This window comes from Rhagoletis pomonella, unplaced genomic scaffold, assembly GCF_013731165.1.
Source record: "Rhagoletis pomonella isolate Grant_MI unplaced genomic scaffold, Rhpom_1.0 Rhpom_scaffold_00004, whole genome shotgun sequence".
Taxonomy (NCBI): domain Eukaryota; kingdom Metazoa; phylum Arthropoda; class Insecta; order Diptera; family Tephritidae; genus Rhagoletis; species Rhagoletis pomonella.
In genome coordinates this window covers 14965825-14983320 of record NW_023458558.1, presented here as the reverse complement: position 1 = coordinate 14983320, position 17496 = coordinate 14965825, and the positions used below count along the sequence as shown (strand labels likewise).

The 17496-nt window shown below is 39.8% G+C and overlaps 1 protein-coding gene across 1 annotated transcript in view; it reads left to right on the top strand.

The window, feature by feature from the left end:
* Positions 1-17496, top strand: part of LOC118738115 (dynein beta chain, ciliary) — a 67479-nt gene that overhangs the window by 37997 nt on the left and 11986 nt on the right. Inside the window, exons 15-27 of the mRNA XM_036469035.1 lie at positions 994-1266; positions 3691-5139; positions 6770-7036; positions 7118-7480; positions 7542-8224; positions 8288-8480; positions 9419-9748; positions 9845-10317; positions 10381-11151; positions 11212-11803; positions 11911-12159; positions 13474-13950; positions 14015-14379. Coding sequence (XP_036324928.1) covers positions 994-1266; positions 3691-5139; positions 6770-7036; positions 7118-7480; positions 7542-8224; positions 8288-8480; positions 9419-9748; positions 9845-10317; positions 10381-11151; positions 11212-11803; positions 11911-12159; positions 13474-13950; positions 14015-14379 — 6485 coding nt within the window. The remainder of the gene's footprint in view (positions 1-993; positions 1267-3690; positions 5140-6769; positions 7037-7117; positions 7481-7541; positions 8225-8287; positions 8481-9418; positions 9749-9844; positions 10318-10380; positions 11152-11211; positions 11804-11910; positions 12160-13473; positions 13951-14014; positions 14380-17496) is intronic.

The window sequence follows — 17496 nt, the reverse complement described above, 5'->3', positions numbered from 1 at the left end:
GCGCTGTTCATTACATTACTGATATTGTCGAAGTGGGTACTTCCCTGTTACTATTACGGGGAGTTTCCACTCGAATTCCTTTAGTAATTTGATGAACGTTAGTAGCCATAATGGTGGTTAGAGTACGCCACCTTGCGGTGTGACTCTGCATGCCCGTCTGGTTACCCTGGCGTCGTTCTAGTCCGCTCTTATTTTCCTTCCTGCGCCGCAGCGAAATAGCAGATTCAACCCCCATTGATTCGATGCTATTCATAATAGCTTCGTTTGAGACATTATTGAATGCTCGGTAAACATCTATATATACCCCTAGAGCGTATCATTTGTATTCTATAGCCTTCTCGATGTGTTGTACTAACGAGTCTAGTGCAGTCTCCGTGGACTTGCCCTTAGTGTACGCATGTTGGGTCTTGGCCACCATGCCTGGCGGCAGAGTGTCCCTGATGTCAGTGTCAAGAATTTTTTCAGCGTTTTAAGGAGGAATGAGGTCAGTCTTATGGGCCTGTACTGCTTAGAGAAAACTGGGTTGTTCTTACCTGCTTTGGGTAGAAAGACGACTCGTTGTACGATAAGAATATTGACGAAAACGGAGATGGAGAAAAAGATAAAGATGATGAAAATAAAAGAGGAGGTGAGAAATAACTGTTATCAGGCAACGTAAAAAATAAACGTGGGATTATAACTGTTATTGGCGAAATGAAATATAGATATGTCTCATCTAATAACTGTTATGGAACAACGTTTTTCGATAAAACAGAAAATTGTAATGTCTCTGAATTTATTAAATAAAGATCTCAATTATTTTTTGGTAGTTGTAGATAATTTTTAAAGCTGATATTTTTAAGCTTTGATATCATATGCACAGATGGTTACAATTAATGACAAAGTAGATATATGTATCTATTTTGTGGTATCCTTGGTTTTCATATTCATATGTACCATTTAACTCATGGCAACATCCTTGTACAATAAAAATATATCTGCACATATTTGCAGCAACTATGGGACTACGTTTACGTCATTGAATCATGTATAGTTGAATGGCATACTACAGCGTGGCATAACATCGACACTGATGAATTGGAAACAGAATGCAAAAAATTTACGCGCGATCTACGCACGCTGGATAAATGCATACGCGATTGGGCGCCCTACGTTTACATAGTCGATATCCTCAAGGAGTTGATGGCATCATTGCGCGCCATCACCGAGCTACAAAATCCAGCTATAAGCGAACGCCATTGGCTTGAGTTGATGCAGGCGACCAAGGTAACATTGCATAGATATATTTATGTACCTATGTACATATGTATGTATGTATGAACGAACATATTGTATAATATAATATTCAAAGGCACGCAAGGATGGATGCCAAACAAACTGTAAATATACCTAGTAAAAGTGCACCGATTTCGCTAAAACTTGCACAACCGAAATCAATTCCCATATAAAAATTTAGGAGTACCGTTAATTTTTTCATGATCAACCAGTGGACTACCTTTCCAATAGAGAAAGAATTGTCGAAATCGGTTAACCTTCTCCTTTTTTGGAAGTCGGTTAAATAAGAAAAATTCATTTAAAGAAATTAAACAGAAAAGTTCTTCTATCAAAATTTTTTTAATCAGTTTATAGTTCTCAAGAAAAAAATGCTCCTATATTTATTTCTTTAAGGAAATAATGAAAAATACATATTACTTGTGATTTTTCTTGCGAACTATTTTCTAAGCTCAAGTGGCTCTTAGCTAAGAAATATCTTATATGCAGGGATATAATTTTTATACAAATCTTTGCAAATACATACGGTGATCATCTTTTTTACGAGAGAAAGAATATTCAAATTTCTATGTAAAATAATATTTTTGGTCGAAAATGCTCTCTTTAATAAGAAAATTTGATTTAATTTTCTCTTTTCACCCTTTCCTGCCGACAAAAACAGCTAAATCAACAACATTCTGTGGAACATTTAGTGAGTTTCTGGAAATTAAATATTTGTTAATACGATTTTGTTTGTAAAAAAAAAACTTTTTATCAGGGTTTCCAACCGCTTAAAATTTTAGTGACTAAATTTATACATATTGACAAAAAATTTGCATTGAGTTCAGCAAATGAAAGACATTTAAATGCGCTCTTAACCCGAAGGAATAATTTTGAATAGGGTTGCCAGCTATCTAAAATTATTAATCTTTATATGCATCTTCCAAAATCGAGCTATGGGCCTTCGAAGTTCGAAATTGGACCTTTGGTAGAAAAAATATTTTTAATTACTCTATGTAAACTACTAAAAAAGTAAAAACATAGTCGTGGAATGCCTTTTGCTCTTAGTTAAACGGTATATAACTTTGTTTTTGTGGTACTTGTATTATAGGTTTGCACAAAAAAGTTATATACCGTTTACTCTTTTAGTTATTTACGTAGAATAATTAAAAATCATTTTTACCAAAGGTCCTATTTCGAACTTCGAAAGCCCATGGACTCTCCGCCCATGTACACATTCGCATTCGCAAACCATTCGTATCATTTGATGCGAATGCGAATGTCGAATGCGATTGTGTAAAATGATGCGAATCATTCGCATAACGAATGCGATTATGCAAATATTCGCAACATCTCTGATACGTGATATGTTTGTATGTATAATAAGCCCTCAGCGGGATGACAGTGCGTATGAGTAATATAAATCAAATGTTCTAAGAAGAAGTTTTGCCTAATGCATCAAAGAAATCTATCTACCTGCTTGCCAAATTCTAACACTTGAGATTTGAAAAATAATTATGTGAAACTGAATTTCGTTAATCAAATAGCAAATTGTCGCTCTTTACTTAAGGATAAATGCACGTACACATTCATACACATCTTTCATATATATATTGAAAATTTGCGCTCAGCATTATATGTGGATTTTATTATGGCCCTTAAAAGCTCAATAGGTATATGTGTTTGCTCGTACAAAGTAGTGGAATTCTACATATTTAACCGCTTGAAGTATTTTCCAATAATATTTTGATTATTTTGTGGTAAATAGAATATTTAGCTACATATAAGTCGAAATTTCGCTGAAACATTTGTGGACAACCAGCCAAAGATTTACACCACCTTTGCGACTGTATAACCAAGAGCAAAATGAAATAAATTTTAATTAAGTTTCAATGCAAACAGCAAAGATATTAATGAATACAATTAGTAAAATATTTGCAAATTCCAACTGCAATTAAATATTTATTCGTTCAGGTGGACATAGTACTTACTTAGTTAGATTCAACTCAAAAGTTGTTAGCTTAATTTAAGTTAAGAAACTAAGATTTTTTATTGAACATGTGATCTGGGTGAAGAATGATACAATTATCGATAACTTGTATCTATATTGTATAAAATTATCGATATTACTATCGATCTAAAACTATTTTTATATATTAACACATTCATCGATAAATTTAGCAAGGTTTTATTCGATTTGTAAAAAATTAATAGGATGGTAACATGTGAAGCAGGCCACCTTAAATCTTACTCTCCCGTATTTTCGAAAAGCGATACATTTCTCGATATATGTATATCTACAGCACCATATTCGTTTTCAACATAATTTTAAAAATTAAATTTAACTAAAAATTGTTCTTTTCTTTCGAGAGAGATAATGTGTTTATTGGCTGACCTCACAACTACTTATTACATTAACAAAAACAATTTCCTCTCTAGCTCTCCTTCAAATGTGACACTAGAACCTCGCTCGAGCAACTACTACAACTTAAACTCCACTTGCACGAAGAGGAAATCAAAAATACCGTCGATCGCGCAGTCAAAGAAATGACAGTCACCAAAGTGCTAGATGAAATTAATAATACTTGGACACGTATGCATTTCGACACGGAACAACACCCGCGGCGCGCAGAAGTTCAATTACTTAAAGTTTCAGAGGAGCTAATGGAGACACTTGACGATAATCAAATGCAGCTGCAAAATATCGCCTCTTCCAAGAATATTGAATACCTCCTCAATAAGCTGACCTACTGGCAACGTATACTCAGCGATATCGATACACTGATCGGCAGTTGGTTTGAGGTGCAACGCAAATGGGTCTACTTGGAGGCGATTTTCATTGGTACCGCCGACATTCGCGCTCAACTGCCATCAGACGCCGCAAACTTCGAGATCATCGACAGTGAGTTCACACATCTGTTGGCCGAAGTGAAACGCTTAGGCATCGCCATGCAAATCGTTTTGCAGTGTGAGCACATTTTTGAAACGCTTACCTTGCTGCAACAGCGCTTAGCGGTGTGTGAGAAGGCTTTGAATGACTACCTAGAGACCAAACGTATGGTTTTCCCACGTTTCTACTTCATCTCTGCAGTAGATCTACTCGATATACTCTCGAATGGTAACTGCCCGCGCATTATTGATCGGCATCTCATTAAACTTTTCGACTCCATACTACGCCTTGAATATAATACGTGCGCTGACAGTGGCCCATACTGCGCAATCGGTATGCACTCAAAGGAGAACGACGAGTACGTGCGTTTTGCGGCGGCCAATGTGGCCGCACCCAATGTGCAGTGTGCAGAACGTGTGGAATTATGGTTGAATGGCGTAATCTTGCAAATGCGTACCACTTTGCATGAACTCTTTAGGCGCGCGCTTGCCGCACACATGGACAAGTCACGCGAATTGTGGCTACACGAATGGCCAGCGCAAGTCGCTTTATGTTGCAGTCAAATCGCTTGGGCAGCAGATGTAAATCGCGCATTTGCATGGATGGATGAGGGTTACGAAACGGCCATGAAGGATCTGCATAAGCGCCAGATGACGCAATTGAATTCACTCATCAACTTGCTGTTGGGCGAACTCACACCCGGCGATCGTCAAAAGGTAATGACCGTGTGCACAATCGATGTGCACTCGCGTGACGTGGTCGGCAAAATCATACAGGCCAAGGTCGATAGTGCGCTGGCATTTCAGTGGCAAAGTCAGCTGCGACATCGCTGGGATGATGCTATGCTCGAGACAGAGCGCCGGCCAGCAGCAACTGACGAGGACTGTTTTGCGAACATCTGCGATGCGGAATTCCGCTATGCCTATGAATATCTTGGAAATACGTCAAGACTTGTTATAACACCGCTCACAGATAGATGTTACATTACTCTGACGCAGGTAAGAGAGAAAAAGAGAGAGAGCCGTGGTAAGGCATCAATCATAAATAATGTGAGTTAACCTCTTCTGTTGAATGAGAACCCAACTAATTTTCCAATAAATATTCGCACATGAATTATATATCTTAAACACAGTACATATCGTCGTTTAAAGTACAAAACCGCGTAACAAGACAATGTAAAACCGAGTATGTGAGGTTGCGTGAATTATTTTCTAGAGAGTAAAAACACTCATATTCCAAAATGGTTCGCTTTTCTATAAAGCAATCGCATTTCTGGCTAGTATATTTCAGGACGAATGGATAAAGATCGAGCCAAGCACTTGTATAAGCAAATCCAATTTTTGGCAGCAAATGTCAGTTACGCGCTTCTTCAGCATGACGATACGCGGTTTTGTCCTTTAAATGACGATATGTGTTATCTCCTCATCAGAGGTAAAGTAATCAAAGCTCACATTGCTGTTTCCGTTACAACGCCGCGCCGGCAAATTATTCATTTCCGTTAAGAAAATTATTCGCTAAATTAATTATATTTTCACAGCTTAAACACTTCCTTTCGAATACCCTATTATTAGAGAATTAGACTTACATACATAAGTGTTGTATTGTCTTGCATGGTAAAGTTTATACAGGTTTAATATGTCAACATATGCATAGTATACTTTAGGGCGGATCAACTAGTATGGAAGATTTTTTCAACTTTGCACGTATAGCACAGAAGGTTTCTACGTGTAATTCTAAGCAAATTTGACAGCGGACCTGTTGGCCAAGAATATATATATGGAGGCGATTTTCGGAATCACGACCGAGGTCGAAGGTGAGGCCATGAGGATGGCTCACTCGCTAAATGTTTACGCGGATGGGACAAGGGTGTAGACGTGCCAGCTCGAGCTTAGTAAGTCTTATAAGCTTTCGGACAATTGTAGCATTAGCCAAATAAATTAACAAATAGATCTGTATATTGACAGCCAAGTTGTGATAGAGGCACTATTATCGTTGGTGAATAAATATAAGCTGATACGGATGTACACATTTACTGGGTTCCGAAGAAATGTCTGACCATCTCTTGCTTTGTTTTAATACCAAAAATCTTCAAAAGAAGTTTCATTTTACGAAGTTTACAGAAAAACCTTCCCAAAATAATTAAAACAAACAGTACTTTTCAGATTCTTTCTTTGGAACGCGGGGTTTCTTATCTCTGATAGACAACCTATATGGCTTTTCTCCGTATCAGAGGACAGCTGTGGTGAGAAATTCTATTTTAAAATTCCGCACGGCAGTTAGCATAGATGAGAAAAGGCTAGCGTGTTTTATTCACTCAGCTAAATTCGCTTTGACAGTTGCAACGCCAGAGGGAGGCATGGCGTTGAAAACACTGGCTTGGAAGTCTGTCCCTAAGAAAGATTTTTCGGAAAAACATTTCTTTGAGACTTCTTCATATTTAGGTGCATGTCTCGTGAAATCGGTTGAGACTTTAAATGCGGCAAAATACATTTCCGTCGTCCCATTATTGTAGTCCCTAATTTAAATTGCTGGTACATAAAATCGAGCCTAGGCAGTATTCAATACCTTTATATGAATGGAAGGTTGGACGCCAAAAATTTCATGTTTTAATAATGATTTTTAATGTAGTCGCTGCATCTTGTAATGGGCGGCGCACCCGCTGGCCCGGCAGGCACCGGCAAAACCGAAACCACAAAAGATCTAGGGCGAGCACTTGGCATGATGGTTTACGTTTTTAACTGCTCGGAGCAAATGGACTACAAGTCTTGTGGCAACATCTATAAAGGACTAGCACAAACTGGTGCTTGGGGTTGTTTTGATGAATTCAATCGCATTGCAGTGGAGGTGCTGTCGGTTGTAGCCGTGCAGGTGAAGACTATACAAGACGCAATTAAGGTACAATTAACTAAACATGCACTTGCAAAAAAATAGTACTACAGAGTGCCGGGTAGTAAATACTGACCTAACTTGTTATAGATGCATCGTGAGCGTTTTACATTTATGGGCGAGTCCATTGCCTTGGTGCCAACGGTGGGTATATTCATCACACTTAATCCCGGCTACGCGGGACGTACTGAATTGCCTGAAAATTTGAAGACGCTCTTTCGCCCTTGCGCCATGGTCGTACCAGATTTTGCACTCATTTGCGAAATCATGCTAATGGCTGAGGGCTTTCAAGATGCGCGCATACTTGCACGCAAATTTATAACGCTTTACACACTGTGCCGAGAACTGTTGTCCAAGCAGGATCATTACGATTGGGGACTGCGCGCTATCAAGTCTGTGTTGGTGGTGGCGGGCACATTGAAGCGCGACGATCACAGTCGACCGGAAGATCAGGTGAGTAGCATTGAATTTGTTTTGCATGCAGTTACTGTTAGATTACGTATTGATTCCTAAGGTGCTCATGCGTGCTTTGCGCGATTTCAACATACCGAAAATTGTTACCGAGGATGTGGCCATATTCATGGGCCTTATTGGCGATCTCTTTCCCACATTGGATGTGCCGCGCAAGCGCATTTTTGAGTTTGAAAAAACTATAAGGCGTGCAGTTAATGAGAACAAGCTGCAACCTGAGGAGGGCTTTCTAATGAAAGTTGTGCAACTGCAAGATCTTTTAGATGTTCGACATTCAGTTTTCATTGTCGGCAACACTGGCACAGGAAAAACTAAAATTTGGCAAACACTTCTTGAAACCTATCGCATACAGAAATTGAAACCCGTCTGTAGTGTAATCAATCCAAAAGCCTTATCGAATGATGAACTATTCGGGGTTGTCAACCCGACAACGCGCGAATGGAAGGATGGTCTCTTCTCATCGATAATGCGCGAACAGACAAATTTACCAGCGAGCAACCCCAAGTGGATTGTGCTTGATGGTGATATTGACCCCATGTGGATCGAGAGTTTGAATACACTGATGGATGACAATAAAATATTAACGCTCGCAAGCAACGAACGTATCACTTTGAAGCGAGAAATGCGATTGCTCTTTGAGGTGGGTCACCTCAAGGCGGCCACACCAGCCACGGTTTCCAGGGCTGGTATTTTGTATATTAACCCACAAGACATGGGCTGGGCTCCGTAAGTTGTGAGACATGAAAGAAAACTAAGTAATTTGTTATGCTGAATTTTTGCTTTCTCTAGTTATGTGCTGTCGTGGATAGAAACGCGTAACGATCCCATTGAAAGAGGCACACTCACCGCCCTGTTTGAGAAATATTTCCCCAACCTTATGACGAGACAGCGTGCATTTCGACGTACGACGCCTATCAGCGAAATGGCTATGATACAAATGACTTGCCATCTGCTCGAGAGTTTGCTGCACGCGCTCAAACGGGTAGGTATAGTCCATTAGAATTAATCATACCCAAATGGGTCTTGAGACCAGTTAAATTAGAAGAAATTTTTAACGAGCTAATTTTTTAGTTCGATAGTCTACCGCCGCTACAGATGGTAATCTATGGCAGATTGTAAATGCTCTACTATATATGTAAATATATGTACTTTCCTCCTGCTAGCTGTCGAATCTCGTCAGGCACTCAGGGCGTCAAAATGTACTAATCATCCTGTTAGGTTTCCCAATGGCACTGTGACCTGATTTTCATATCAGTCTAAATTGTAAGGGACCTAAAAGAAAGTCAGCCCTAACCAGGCTTTATCCAACGACTCTTGAGTGCTTCGTCAGTCCATCGCCTGTCTTCTTTTTAGTCTAAATTGGGCTCATCCGTAAAAAGAACTCACTGAACTTATGCCGCAGATAACACTTTACGTCTTTAAGAGGTCGTGCTCCCCTAAGGACCCAACTAACAGACCAATACTGCACAGCTTCGTATACCCCCTACACTATATTTACCTAGCTTTTTGACAACACTAGCAAAACTGTCGCGGCAGGCTGGGCCAGTGCCGTCAAAAAGTGTAAAGCTGATCTGGGGCCCATCCTGTCGCGACAGTTTTGCCCCAAAGCAAGCGGTAGATAAACCTTGATTTGTTGACACCTTCAGCGCACCTATGTTATAATTGTTTGCGGCTGTTAAAGACTTTTCATAGGAGCTCAAGACACAAGTGCAGAGTACAGCAATGAGTTGTTTAACGAAGCCGGCGAAAAAGTGTATGTCTCTTTCATATCTTTGTCTGCTTAGTTCCGACGAAAGTTTTCGTTGAATAATCACCGCCTAGAACAACTTTATTTATACCACGCGCTCTTTCTGTCAAAATACAATAGCTCTTGGATTGATATTTTTATAAAAATTTACTAATATTTGTCCTCAACTCTAGGTGAATAGAATCGAAGAAAACGCCATTGATACCCACAGCCTTGTGAACCCCAGTGAAACTGCAAAAGATACCCTGAACTTATCAATCGAATTGGTATTCATCTATGCAACAATGTGGGGGTTCGGTTCAGCGCTGCATCAAGATCACATTATTGACTGGCGACGTGAATTTCACAAATGGTGGACAAGCGAATTCAAGGACGTCAAGCTGCCTGCCCAAGATTCTATTTTTGATTACCAACTGGATTTGCGCACAAATAAATTTCAACGTTGGTCGGAGTTGGCGTTGGCGCAAAAAATTGAGCCGATAGACACTGAAGTACCAATACAGGTACGTACATACATATGTAGATGGCAGTTGCTTATGCTGCGAATAAAAGTGCAAAATACTTAAAAAAAAACTTGACCCCACCTTTTCCCACCTTAGACCATCCTGGTGCCCACAGCAGAAACAGTACGTCTCGCATACTTTCTGAAATTACTTATCGGACGTAGGTACGCCTGCATGCTGGTCGGAACTTCGGGTTGCGGTAAAAGCGCAATTTTTCGCGAGCTTTTCGCCACATACGAGAGCGAACAAGATACTGCGACCGAGCCAGAAGCTATTACGCAACAAAGAAAGTTATCAGATTCAAAACGCAGTAAGCTATTAACATCGCCGGCCAGGTCACGAAGCATTGCAGTACAGACGACGCATTTCAACTACTACACCACGTCTGAGATCTTTCAGAAGATACTCGAGCGGCCACTGGAAAAGAAATCGGGACGGTGCTATGCACCTAGTGGCGCCAATAGACATCTAGTTTACTTCGTAAATGATCTCAATATGCCGGAAGTGGATGTGTATGGCACCGTACAGCCCCATACGATTATACGTCAATTCATGGACTATCGACAATGGTGAGTTAAAAGTCGGCAAATTGAAAAGTGTTATTCTTAAAATAAAGATAATTCGTTGCCCAGGTACGATCGGCAACGCTTACAGTTAAAGGACATACGTCACTGCCAATTTGTGGCCTGCATGAATCCCACGGCTGGTTCGTTTACCATCGACCCAAGACTGCAGCGCCACTTTTGTGTTTTTTCAGTGGCAACACCCACCGAGCAGACACTGCAATGCATCTTTGGCACTATTTTGCACAGTCACTTAGACAATCCCTATAACTCATTCGGCAAGGAAATCAAGTGCATCGCTGAGCTGCTGGTACAAGTCGGCATCGCCTTGCATCGGCGCGTGGAATACGCATTTCTGCCGACTGCATTGAAATTCCATTACACTTTCAATTTGCGTGACCTGACCAACATCTATCAGGGGCTGATGTTTAGCTGTGGTACGCCGACGAGTCAAAGCGGCAACAGCGCTGTCAGCAGTGCGATGTTGGCGAGCAACGGCACTATCTGCAATAAGCCGGCCGACTTGATACGTCTGTACGTGCATGAGGCGTATCGCGTCTACCACGATCGACTGGTGGATCAGTATGACATTAAATCCTTCAAGGCAACAATACGCGATATCTTCAAGAAAGATTTTGAAGATTTCGATGAGGATTACGTGTTTGCTGAGCCACTAATATATAGTCACTTTGCGCAGTCGCTCGTAGATCAGAAATATATGCCGCTGCGCAGCTGGGACATGCTACACCAATTGCTAATGGAGGCCCAAGCCAACTACAATGAGGTGGTGGGTTACATGAATTTGGTGCTGTTTGAGGATGCGATGATACATGTTTGTCGGTAATGTTAACTTTGCTCTCTTTATAAATATGTACAGCTATTTCGGATCTTCGCTTTCAGCATCAATCGCATACTCGAAAGTCCGCGTGGCAATGCACTACTGATCGGCGTTGGCGGTTCGGGCAAACAGACACTCGCACGTCTCGCCTCGTTCATCTCGTCACTAAGTGTATTTCAAGTACAATTAAAACGCGGTTTTGGCTTACAAAACCTCAAAGAGGAATTTGCCGCTTTGTACATGAAAGTAGGACTAAAGAATGTCGCTTCGGTTTTCCTCATGTCGGACGCGCAAATACCCGACGAGCCACTGTTAATGCTCATCAATGATCTCTTAGCATCGGGCGATATACCGGAACTCTTCAATGAAGATCAGCTGGAGACCATTTTCAACGGCATACGTAACGAGGTGAAACAAAGTGGCACTCTCGACACCAAAGAGAACTGCTGGCGTTTTTTCATTGACAAAATAAGGCGACTCCTAAAGGTGGTTCTCTGCTTTTCGCCTGTCGGACAGACTTTACGCGTGCGTGCGCGCAAATTCCCCGCCATACTTAGCCGCACCAGCATCGATTGGTTCCACGAATGGCCCAAAATAGCACTCGAGTCTGTATCGCAAAAATTTCTTAGTGAAATTGATGTGCGTATTTTGCCTGTGAGTACACCACCAAAGTGTCTCTTTTGTTTTTCATTATAAGTATGTAAATATTTTTTGTTTCTCTTATTGATTTTCTCGCCCGACTGTCATACATTGCAATGCAGCGTAACATGATTTCGCCAATCGGTTGCTTTATGGCCTACGTTCACCACACAGTCAATCAGATTTCGAAAATTTATTTGCAAAACGAAAAACGCTACAACTACACGACACCAAAAACCTTTCTCGAATACATTTTCCTCTATCGCAAATTGCTGGTGGAAAAGAATGGCGAACATACCGGACGCATTCAACGCTTGCAGAGCGGCATGGCTAAATTGGCGGAGTGTGCTTGTCAAGTGGACGCGCTGAAGGTACGAAATGCAAATTTGCAATCTACATACATACATACACACCAACACATGCACTCACTTTTATGTATGCAATGCATCGTGGTCACAAAAACAAAAACAAAAAAAAATACAAATGCGTGTGAAGTTGTACGTTTCGGACGGCTAGTTGAGTGGACAATCGACAGCGCGCTTTTCAATTAGTACTCGTAATTGAGTTGTCTACGCGGCAAAGTGCACTGTGCAACTGCACTTTCAAAAATATTCTCCTACATACATACATATATTCGAGTGAGGAATTCGATGCAAAAGAGCGTAAAGCGTATGCGGCTGGCGAAATAATGTGGTAAACTAATTTTGCGTTTCAACGTTACTTAGTAGTATCCACACAGAGCTTGAAGGCTGAATCCACAAGACAGTTGAACTGATACTCACACATACACTTTGAAAATTTTAAAAGTTTTGAAAGAAATGCTCATATATGCATGTTATTTTTTCACTTGTTAATCGTTTAGCAGTAAGGTTTCCCAAAAAAAATCTTACTACTAGAAGGTTATGTCACGAGCTTAAAGGAAAACTACGAAACCTAATACCAAAAAAATAGTCAAATACGATCGATAGGATCCAGAGCATCTACTCTTTCGTAAACCATTGCATGGCTACAAGCTTAGCTACTTTTCCTGCAGAGTGTAGGGCAAACGCAGAGTAAATTTCTGATTGGTTCAGACGCTTCTTCGTCTTAGCAGCTCTTACAAAAGTTATTCTGGTGGACCCCAAGGCGTTCCTCATGTCTGCCTATCAAGATATCACCCGTGAGTAGACCAATAGCCATTGACATTTCGGCCATGTGAGCTTGCCTGTATAGCAGGTGGCAATATGATTTTATCTGATTTATTTTGGGACAAATTTCTGTCATCCCTTGTCAAGCTTGATTTGCAGACAAACCCGTTTCGGCGTTGGGCCATCTTCAGTGTAATTTTCGTTCGATTTTATCTGGTTCAGGAAACGTTCGCTTAGTATGAGGTTGAGTGGCGTGAGGAGAAGAGAGCGGCATGCCTGTCCTCTACCAGACTAAGGCGAATGAGAAACGTTGCTGCAACAGAGTAATGAACCGCGTCGGTGTTGGCTCGGGGTTTTTTGATCAGGGTACTTCCTAGTGGCTTTGTGGATCTTTCATGTCTGCGGCGTCAAATTCGATCTACCTCTGTAGTTTCTGATAAGCCAAATATGCGGCTGTAGCTATTATCTGGATCCCAGTAATGAAACATCCAAATAAAATATTTTATTTTCTGCGAATTTGTATTAAGGTATATTTGTATGCCTCCATTTCACAAACAGAACCAATTGGCCATCCAAGAAGTTCAATTGGCAGCAAAAAATGCAGCCGCCGATAAGCTGATCATCATTGTGAGTGCTGAGAGTGAGAAGGTCAAACGCGAAAAGTCGACCGCATCTGAGGAGGAGAAGCGCGTGCGCATCATTGAAGAGGATGTCTGCATGAAAACAAAGTTATGCGAAGAAGATTTACGCAAAGCGGAACCAGCACTTGTTGCTGCACAAGCGGCGCTTAATACTTTAAACAAAAATAATCTCACCGAATTGAAGTCGTTTGGCTCACCACCCAAGGCTGTGGTAAATGTATGCGCAGCTGTTATGGTTTTACTAGCGAAAAATGGCAAAATACCACGCGATCGCAGCTGGAAGGCAGCCAAGCTAACAATGGTGCGCGTCGATCAATTTCTCTACGATCTAGTTAATTACAATAAAGACAATATACATCCAAATATCATCGAAGTATTACAGGGATATTTGAAGGTAAACTAGACTGAACTAAGTAGGTACTTGCTGAGCAATTATTTTCATTTTATTTATTCCTTAGGATCCCGAGTTCAGTCCCGAAAAGGTCGTACAAAAGTCAGTGGCTGCGGCTGGCCTTTGTGCTTGGGTTATCAATTTGCATCGTTATCATCAGGTATTTCTCATTGTCGGACCCAAGCAACAGGCTTTGCACGATTCGCAGAGAGAATTGCAGGAGGCACGTGAGCGTCTGCAATATCTAAAGATTAAAATCAATGAATTCGAAATGAAACTGGCAGAGATACAGGCGGAGTTCGAGGAAGCTATAGCTGCAAAGCAAATGTGTCAACGGGATGCGGATAAAACTGCATTTACAATAGACTTAGCGCACCGGCTGATTAATGGGCTGGCGAATGAGAATATACGCTGGAAGGAGTCAGTGCAGAGGTAGGGTAGGGTCAATGCAAAGATACCTATATAATTGTGTGCACATACTCATGTACATAGAGCCTATATGGAAGAAAATCATGTAAGGATCATACAAAGTTTAGTTAGACACCACAACTGAATTCGAATATTTAATGGGCTATTAATGTAGGCATGTCGAAACGTGTCTGGAGTCAAGTTCTATTCGTACTACTTCATAATTATCTCATGTAAACTTTTGCGTTATTGAGGAAACGACATTAAAACTCTGGCCGAGCGCGGAAGACATATCCCTACAGAGTAATAAAAGATCTAAGAAGACCACTTATTTATTTTACCTTCTAGGAAGGTACTCAACATTTTGAATAAAAAAGTCATAAGGTAAGGATACACTTCATATTATCTAAAAGATTATGCCAAGCAGGGTCGGCTTTAGAAACAACGACGGCCGGGGCGTAAATAAAACGACGCGCCTTTTGATAATAATGTTTATTACCTCGGACTTCTTTTTCTTATACGATAATCAAATGCAAAAATAGTCGAAATTAAAAAAATTCCAATTCTTACTACATATAATCAAAATTTAGATATGTATATAAATTACAACAAGTTTACTTTGCTTTGGCTTGAGCAAATTTTTCAATGCTTTTGGACAAGTCAATCTGAGTAGCAGACTCATTTTCGATAGTTAAGACAGCTAAAGCATTTAATCTTTCTTGGGAAATAGTGGATCCTAGGTACGTTTTGATGAGCTGCGATTTCGAAAAACTTCGCTCCCTGCAGACAACAGTCCCTAGCAAAGTCAACAAAATCCTGAGAGAAATCCAATCATTGGGAAATACATCGAAGACATTTTTCTTGCCGAATATCTACAACCTCCAATGGCCATTCCATCGTTGCAAGTTTAATGCGCCGTAATTTTTTCAACTCTCAACTGCTCAACTTCCAACATTTTCAATTGAGTGATTGTGATTGCGATTGTGAGTAAGAATAAATGCCTCATAGACTCAACTATTCAAACTCAGTCAAGGCAGTGTCAACTCGAACAATGAAAACATCAGTTCAAAAGTGATCTTCTGGTGTGAAATTTGCTGACTCATCTTGACTTTAGTGATCGAACATCTCCTTCTTGCTGCTTTTGCAAGATGAGCATCTTATTTCTATAGGTGGATAGAAATGCATGTCCATGGTTGTACCTTGCATTGTTTTACTCACGAGATTGAGTATGGGTTGTCATTCTAAATAGCTAGCGAGATAAAAAACTCAAATCTCGTCATTTTATCAGCCAATATCGATGAAGAAAATTCAAATTTGAAAATGTTATGCAATAAAAAAATTAAACGCCATCCCAGAACTTTTCGACCAGGGTAACCGCCCTTCTCGCTCTGCCCTTAAGCCGGCCCTGATGCTATGGCAAAGGCTGGTAGAGAATGCCCTTAGGATTGGGTATTCTCACCTTTCTTATGGTCAGCTACAAAGAGAGCCTAATTCACTCGGATAATTGGCGAAAGGTGGCGTGGACTTAAAACCAAGGTCTGTTTAACTGTGAAAAAAGGAAATTTTTTCATACGTTTTTTCGTAACAAAACTGTCACTAATACAGAATAGAGCTGTTAGTGAAATTTCTCGATTTCGGTGCACTCTGCCAGATGCCGCCATAGCTTATACCCATCAAGGCGACTTCACACTCAAGGCTTCCTCAAAATAGTTCAAGCCGCTTTTAAGCAGAAGAATTACAAATACACGCACAAGGAAATTGTATACACACATATTAAGTATGTATATTAAAATGCAATCTGACTGACTAATCTGACTATTGCAACTGTTTCCACGAAAATAATTCATTGAATTGGAGAAATTTCTTGCGTATGCAAGTCTCGAATTGTCTTGTAACATTAGGCAACCTTCAAATATTTTAATTGAAATGCTTAGAATGTTGTGGAATTTGCGAAGGCCTTAATTAAAATGAAGTTTCCTCATTTGCTTTGCCCGTTCAAGTGCGAAAGCCGTCTCCTGCTTCCCGCTTTGAAAATCGTGTTGCCAATTTAGCGAACTATAAATTCTATGCGCGTAGTAGGTGCGTAGTTAGAGGCAAAATGAAAAAAAAGGCTTTAAAGACTTAGAGCACATTTTAGAACAAGTCAAATTAAAGTTAGAATTTAGTCGAATTAAAATGCAATTATTTTTCAAAACGAGTCATTTTAAAACTAAGACTAAATAGGTGACCGTGTTATTGAAATTGTACTCAATCTTTACATATTTATTCGCACTTCACTTCTTAAAGAGCTGTCTGTAGGTCTTAAGAAAAACGAAAACAGCATATAAAGTGACGCACAAGAAATGAAAAAATTGTATTCTATCAAAATTTCTTAAATCAGTATGCAGCTCTCAAGAAAAAAATGCTCGTGTACATATTTATTTATTCAAGAAAATTTACAGCAACAGCAAAGTACTTTTTTCAAGCAACAGAAATAATGAAAAATATTTCTTGTGATTTTTGTTGAGAACTGAAGAGAAACAAAGATTTCCGATCGAAAAATATTGATTTTCAAGCATTCTATACCATTTCTACGAAAAGTCGGGTTTTCCTATATAAAATACATGGAAAACATTGAGCAGTTGGAGCGACCTCTAAATATTTTTTGACTTCAAAATAAATAAAAATACAGGTGTATAATTTGTTTTCCGGCATAGAACAATGCTAAACTATAACTATAAATAAATAATATAACTATAACCAAATGATTTATTAAGAGAAATATATTTAGCTAACTTTTTTCTAGGTGTATCTTCGTCATTTACAGTCGGACATTAAAGTATGATATCTCGATGTTCTTGTCTCCAGGAGGTTTTTTTCCCAAAGTTAATTGACCTCAACTGTATACGAATCGGCTATCAAGTGTAAAAGTTATAGGAAAAACCAATTAAGCTATTTTAATAGGATGCGGACAGTTTACACTCAGAGACCCAGAATAATAATTAGTTCACGGTGCAGTTTAAGGCAACCAAATTTTTGTAAGAATTATAAGTCTTTTGATAATAATTATGTGTGAGACAATTTTTTTAAGTCATCGATAACTGTTATTTTAAGGCTTATATAATAGAAGTATTTTCATAATAATTATCAGCGAGATAAATA